This window comes from Mytilus edulis, chromosome 8 (genome assembly GCF_963676685.1).
Source record: "Mytilus edulis chromosome 8, xbMytEdul2.2, whole genome shotgun sequence".
Taxonomy (NCBI): Eukaryota; Metazoa; Mollusca; class Bivalvia; order Mytilida; family Mytilidae; genus Mytilus; species Mytilus edulis.
The window spans coordinates 54,762,444-54,770,511 of NC_092351.1; the positions used below are offsets into that span (position 1 = coordinate 54,762,444).

At 34.9% G+C, this 8,068-nt stretch overlaps 1 protein-coding gene across 1 annotated transcript; it reads right to left on the bottom strand.

Moving 5' to 3' along the window:
• Positions 1–1,687: 1,687 nt before the first annotated feature.
• On the bottom strand, positions 1,688–3,094 carry LOC139484199 (uncharacterized). Its single transcript, XM_071267933.1, has 2 exons — positions 3,028–3,094; positions 1,688–2,145 (listed from the first exon to the last, which is right to left on the bottom strand). Exons 1-2 carry the CDS (start codon positions 3,092–3,094, stop codon positions 1,688–1,690), a joined length of 525 nt encoding a protein of 174 aa, XP_071124034.1.
• Positions 3,095–8,068: the final 4,974 nt, after the last annotated feature.

Below are 8,068 nucleotides of genomic sequence, written 5' to 3' on the forward strand. Positions count from 1 at the left end.
AAACAAACGACAACCAGTGAATTACAGGCTCCTGACTTAGGACGGGCACATACATACATAATGTAGCGAGGTTAAACATTTTAGCAGGATACCAAACCTCCTCCTAACATGGGACAGTGGTTTAACAGTACAACATAAGGACGAACTATAAAAAAATCAGTTGAAAAAACTTAACTCATCAAATGGACAAAAATATATCACAATAAAGGAACGATTGAATAGTTTTGAAACGGTCCGCATGTGAAAAGTCTTTCAGGGGAAATTACTCTTATAACAGTAGAAAAAAAAAAATGAAAACAATAACTGATACATTTCCCCTCTATTCTCATTTACGTTTATAAAGCACAAATCCTACGACTAACCGTTACAGTCAGTCAGTAAAAACATTTAAATCTAATGGTTTTATTACGAATACGCTTACTATGTACCAAACAAAGATTACGTGAAAAGTTTACGCGCTGTAGAAAATTTTAAGCCTCATTACATTATAGACTTCATTATAAAAGTATTAAAACATTTGATCGGTGAATTTTAAGGCGATTACAATATGACCTTAAATTCAAAGAGACAAAAGCTCATTAAATGCAGGTATACCTATAGAGCATGGTTATTATAAGGACAAAATTTGACACTTTCATTTTTTGGATATGTATGTATATGCGATGTTGCGATGAAAATCAACCAGTATCGGATAACATTATTGATATGGATTTTGATTGACATGCGAAGAGGTAAGTTTCTTCTCCTGAATTGTAAAGCTCCTAATAAGAACCATCCGTTATAATGGGTGGTTCATTACTACCATTGCGGCTAAAATTTCTATAGTATAAATCTCTTAGTATCTTCCACACAATACAAGGGTGTTTCATTACTAACACTGGCAGCAAAAATTTCGCAGGGATAAATCTCCTAGTGTGAACCACTCAATAAAAAGACTGACTCACTACACACATTGGCGGCTTAAACTTTCTATTATGGAAATACATTAATACTGTGTTCAGGTATATATATCCACACCCTAGAAAATGATGGTTTGTTGCAAATCTGGTTAAGGGTTTTTTTTCCTAAAGATTTTGTCGAAGGAACTTTAATTGCTTTTGCACAGTCTTCCACATTAAATATAACTACATATAACCAAAGATTGTCACTAAAGGCAGATCTAGCAAAACGTTTTATTTAGTCTAAATAAACGCTTTTCTTTTTGGGGATTTTTTTTGTTATTACTGTAAACGAAACGTGAGTCTACCACATCAAATTATAATCCTGTTTTTATAAACTCGTTAAGGATAAAAAGTAAGGAGCTGTATTTTTCTTTTCTTTATATTTTTTTTTCTTTTGAGGAAAATATTTTGTATCCACATAGAATCCACATAGGATCATAATAATCGGATACACTACTTGAATTATTTTATAATACATCTATTGAATATTAATTTAGACTGTTCCTTAAAACATTAAATCCTAAATCAACTTAAGATTCGGCTCCTCGAAATGAATATTCTTAGTAATTTATACTGCACTACTATATCTACTATAATAATACTTATTTACTGCACATTACGCCCATTGGCCTGTGGGGCAGCAACGACGTTTATCCACATCTGTCTGTTTTATGCCATCTTCTTCAAGCTCCCCCAAGTATGTTTGAAATGCCATCTCAGACTCAACTGTGCGCCGCCATGTTATTTTAGGTCGTCCTCTGCGTCTCTTTCCCTCTCTTTCCCTCTGGAGTCCAGAACATTGCTGTTTTTGTAAGTTCTCTGGGGCTCTTACGTAAAACATGGGCAATCCAACTCCATCTTCTCCTGCTAATGTGTATGCTGATCTCTTCCTGTTTGCATTTAATGAGGAGATCCTGGTTGGTGATGTTTTGTGGCCAAAATATCCTTAGGATTCTACTGAGACTCTTGGTATGTAATGTAGATATCTTCTGTTGGTCTACCTCTGTCATTCGCCAATATTCAGAACCATACACATGATACAAGAGGATAGGTAGTATACAACTGTTGTATAGTTTTAGCGTTGTCCAGATGTTGTATTGACCGGCTTTCCATACAGGCTGCAGGTTATTAAATGCAGCTCTAGCTTTTGACAGTCTTTGTTTGATGTCAGTGTTGGCTCCACCATCTGATCTTACAGTACTTCCTAGGCAGGTGAAGATATCAGTCTATTGAAATGGTTTCCTGTTTATTATAATTGGTGCTGGGTTGTTAGTGTTTAAACACATTACTTCAGTTTTCTTGGTGTTAATTTTGAGACCTATCTGTCCTGCATACTTTTCTATTCGACTGGACTTTTCCTTGATATATCGATGAGTGTGCGATAGCATGGCAATGTCGTAAGCAAAGTCCAAATCTTTAAAAATGGTGAAAGTTCCCCATCTTATGCTTCTTGGGATATATGCAGTTGTTTGTCGCATCACCCAGTCAATGGCTATTATAAATAGTGTAGACTTCCGACTGTACATTTGAAGTTTTCATAAAAAGCCTTAATTAGATTAATCAGGTGTTGTAGGATGCTATTAAGTTGTATGATTTTCCAAAGGGTTTCCCTATGAATGCTATCAAATGCTTTTTCGGAGTCGATGAAATTTATGTAGAGTTGTCGCTGCCATTCTGTGCAATGTTCAATGATATTTCTCATAATGAAAATCTGGTCAACGCAGCCTTTTTCCTTTCGAAATCCTGCTTGCTCCTTTCTTTGTAAACTGTCGATTGCTTCAGATATTCTTTTTATAATAATTTTGGCCATGATCTTGCTAGGAATAGATATAAGAGTGATTCCACGACAGTCATTGCAATAATTTAATGCACCCTTTTTTGGTATTCGGATGATAATACCTTTATCCCATTCTGTTGGTACTTTAACTTCTTTCCAGATATTATTGAAACTGGTTGGAGGGTATTGGCTGCTAAGATGAGATCAGTTTTGACAGTTCTGCATTCAGATTATCTGAACTAGGAGCTTTTTCGTTCTTTCGAGTCATTATTGCTGCTACAATTTAAGATATGGTAGGTGGTTCAATACTTATTTCCAGTTCAATGCTAGGCTCTGAAATAGTAGGTAGTTCTTTTGGAGATGGTCTGTTCAACATTTTACTGAAGTGTTCTGCCCATCCTTTTCTGATGTTAGTAAATTTCCCTGTTTAACTTTCACTGCGATGTTAGGTGATTTCCACAATTGGTAATTTTGTAGAGGTTGCCTTGCTCTCTTTTATAGCCGCTTCTTCTGCTTGATCTGCTAAATTATCCATATATTTTCTCTTATCAGCTCTTACAAGGGTTTTGACATTGCTATGTATGCCACTATAATCTTGTTGGTATTTGTCTTTCAATCTTGGTGATTTGGTATCATTGACTTTCTTTTTTGCCTGCCTTCTGATGTTAATCTTGTTCCATGTTTCCGTTGTGATCAAATCCTTTTTCTTTGTCTTTTGCTTATAGCCTATATATTCCTCGCTACATTTAGTGTATATATCTGATATTTCATTCCACTTCTCATCTAATGTTTCATTTTCATCTCTTACAGAGTTTTCCAATACCTGGTATCTGTTCTGTAACTTTAAAGCAAATTCTCTTTTAACGTTGATATCCTCCAGTTTATCAATATCAATACGCTTCCTTGATGGAATTTTCTTTCCAGTTGCCCTGAGCTTCAGTTGGATGAGAGCTGTTGTCAGTTGGTGGTCAGATCTTACATCGACCCGTCTCTAAACTTTCACATCTAATAAATTAAATGATCTTCTCCATGTGCTGTTTATCATTAGATGATCAATCTGGTTTTTATCTCTGAGGTTTGGGGAATACCATGTTAGTTTGTGTGGAAAAATTGAACCCCCTACTACTAAATAATTCGTTGAGCAGAAATCGACAAGTCGTTCCCCATTCTCATTTATCTTATCACAACCATGCGTTCCCTTAACTCTTTCGTAGCCAGTGTTGTCAAAACCCACGTTTTTGCATTCATGTCTGCCATGATGATCTTCATATCATGGTTTGATGTTTTATCAATTTCATGTTGTATTTGTTCGTAAAATGCATCTTTGTTCTCTTCATCAGGAGCATAACATTGATATAAAGTGATGTTTATTTGTTTTACTTTGAATCTTGCCATAATCATTCGACTGCTTATAGGTTTCCATTCTATCAGTGTTCTTTCTATTCCCTTTTTGATGATTATTGCCACTCTTTCATGATGTTGGTTATCATCTCACCCAGAGAATATTACAGTAGCTTCTGAAGTTGTTGTCATTCTGCCAGATCCATCTATACTTTCACTAATGTGTAAGATATGTAATTTGTACTGCTGCAGTTTTAAGGTTAATTGAGCCAATTTTCCTGCTGCATACATTGTTCTAACGTTCCAAAAACCAATTCTGGTTTTAGTTTGTGCCATGTTAAGGGTCTCCTTTATCCTGTTTGTAGTTTCCTTTCGGCTTTCACTACCTTCATTCATCCTTGCTCCACTGTTGGTGCGTTGGACACTCTCTTCCACAGCTGTAGTTATATTCTTCGTAGCTGTTTCTGTAACATGATTTTTTTTTACTTGTTAGGGTCGTTAACCCTAGGCAAAACCTTCTACGTGAAGGGTCGGGTTATTCTGTAGGGGGTTTCCATTCCTTAGACGACTGCATGAGTTTACGAGTTCCATCTACCCGGATTTTATTTCTGGCTTAACTTCCATAGCCTTTGACTTTCCAAAGTCCCCCACAAGGCAGTGGGGCTAATATCCCATAGCTGGAGCAAGATTGATGAAAGCCTGGGCGCATCCACCAGCCGTTGGGCCTGTACTCTCTGCATCTCTATGGCCCTTGCTGCTCCGAGATCCTTTGCAATTTAGTCTGGAATACTGGACCTCAGTATCCGTGTATTGCCACGAGAAGGCATTGCAAGAGTCTTGGTAGTATAAAGGCATTGTACTGGCAGGGCAAGGTTTACGCACTCGTCTCTCGCTTTCACCTACAAGTAGGCTAGCCAGCGGCAGCGGTATATTTAATGGTCGATACCCGCCGCATTAGACGCATTTCACTACCCTATGGTGTAGCACCACTAACACACACTATAATCATGATAATACTACAGTAGTAATATAACACGACGCGATATACGTACTGGACGTATACATATAGTTTCATGTTCTGTTCCGAGTGAACGGGTGTGTCAAATTACTGTTAACGTCACAGTTCAATTTAGGGCCTCATTGTGGTCCGTGTTGAAGTCATGTTGATTTCCATCAAACACAAATTCAACGAATGTGATGGAAACAAATGTACAAAATTATTTGCAGGATAAAGACAATAACTGTTAAGTATCTTGAAATAACAGCAGTATTTGTACTCGGCTCGAAACAGGAGTAATAGCTCATTGAAGCTCGCATTACACCTGTAGCGTAGCCTCGTATAAATACAGCTGATATTAAAGACTCTAAACAGTTTTCTGTTATACATGTATATGTTTATAGTCCGGGGCTATGGATTTTACTGAAGAAAGGATTTACGTTGCAAAACACAACTAAAACGAACATTAAATGTACATGCTTAAAAAACTGAACTTAAATGCAAGAGCAAGAAACCTTGTATTCTCATGCCTTTGACAATTGGTGTAATGAAAATTAAACTGTATACGAAACTTTTGAGATCGATTTTCATATGCTTTTTTCAAAATTCACCCCAGCCACCTTAAAGTGAAATAACGTTATGACAAATTTGCGTTTAACAAAAACTGAATTTGTGACTTAATAGAATGTGCAAGTTTAAGACAATTTTAGTGCATTTAAACCAATCGAGCATATTCTGAATCAGATACTGTATTTTAACAGTTTATGATCATGATGATCTCGTGTCGGAAGATAATTTCAATTTTGCAGTACCACACATCGATTTAATAGATGTACTGAAAGTCCTCTGGGAGATATTGAATAGCATACTTTAAATACATGTATACAGAGCGTTTAAACAAAAATGAAGCTTAATTGTTTCTATTGATTATATCACGAGGTTAAACTTTACGCAAGTATTTGAAGTTGTTGTATTGATAACGTTTTTAATATGTCACTGACTCTAGTCTTAATATGTTCGAACGTTAGACCCGATCGTGAAATCAATTTTAGTAGGAAGAAACTTGTTAACACCTTCCTATATCTAATGTTTTTTTTTACCATTATAATGATATCACATATTGAGAGTACACTTTTCTTAATAATTATAATAATTTTGGCTACCATTATATACGATATATCAAAAGTTTTTTTCAATCGTGACCTATTTTTATTTTTGAAATAGTAAACATCAAATTACAATAGCTAATTTTCGATATTTTCAGACATTTTCTGCTGCACATTTCCTGTAATGTGGGACGGAACTTGGTATGATAGTACGGAAGGTACACTAACGATCTCCAAGGCAACATTGCAGGTGACTTCCGGTTGGGTTGTTACACTTGGCTCATCCTCAGTCACAACTTGGACATGCGTAGCTGAAGATACTTCTAACAATTACTTAGTGTTTCGGTAGGAAGACTGTATTACCATCTTTATTCAGAATTTCATTTATATTAACACTTCTGCTTTCAATTTTCCAGTAGAACCTAATGTATTCTGGGTTATATTTTCTAAAACGGCCTATTTAATCATATTGAAACTGTGACATTTTAACTTTTTACAACTTAAAAACTACTTTATAATTTTTATTTCTTTAAACTTTTATCTGTCTGTAAATTATGTATGTTATTTAGTCTGTATAACTGAGCATAAACTGATGTTCAGTAGTTGTCGTCTGTTGATGTGGTTCATAAATATTTCTTGGTTCTTGTTTTTTTATACAGATTAAACCGTTTGTTTTCCCTTTTGAATTGTTTTCCACTATAGTAATTGTTTGGGCCCTTGATATCTTGCTGCTCGGTGTGAGCAAATGCTCCGTGTTGAAATCCGTTCTTTGACTTATAATGGTGTACTTTTATAAGTTGTGACTATGATGAAGAGTTGTCTCATTGGCACTCATACAACCTCGTCTTATATCTGTTGAACGTTTTCTAATCCGAAGCAAGCTCTGAGACTCTATGTACTACTACGGATTCAAAGGACAAATTGTTTATTTTAACAAAAAAGAATAATTTCTTTCATATACTTACATATTTTGCACATGTACAAAGATAATCAACATAGATTTAATAGGTATTCTCTGAAAGTATGCCTTTGATCTTGATTAATCTACCCAATTCACAAACACACGAAAGGAACAGCTACAGATAGAGAAAAAAAACCAATCGTATGTTGTGGGCAATACGGATATAAAACTTTGATATACATAAATGAGCTATCATTAGATATAAATTGGGATGTTTGGTCTAGGATGATCACACATTCCTGTTTTTTTTCTCACTCTATTCAAATCTGTCTTTTTTTAATTAGTTTAAGCGGACTTTTTCTGACATAAATTGTTATCCTGCGTTTTTGTTTTGCGAAGATGCTCATCCTGTTTTTTTACTCAAGCATATCCTACATTTAGTCAAATGTCATTCTGAACAATCAAATGGTTTCTCCCCTAAAGTCGAGTACATTGTTATTTTCATAATATTCACAATTGCAAGGGTTTGAACTCCTGTAAAAAGTGTTGATCAGTGCTATTGATTTTACCTTTTCAGCGACATATACATTGATCGTAGCGTTGATTAAAAATTCTATTCCAAATAAAAATGTTTTTATGTATTTAATAAAAAAGCTTTGACATTATTTTCCATTTTAGTGGAGATTCGTCTTTGAACTTTTTTTCGTCTAACATTATACCGTATTTGTGTATTCACTGGACAAATGTGACGGATAATTCGTTCTACTACTACATTCTAGCAGGTAATAAACACATATATTATAGTGACCGTTCTATTGGACCTATTTTGAGGAAAATTTTTCTTAAGTTAACATAAACAAAAACAGACTTTATTAATTTATTAATTCGACCTGTTGATACTGTTTATAATGCTTTTTTGTTATTTTTTATTTATATGGATCTTGTCTGTACACCAGCTTTGATTATTTGTAATATCTTCAATTTTTCACTTATTCTTACAACATT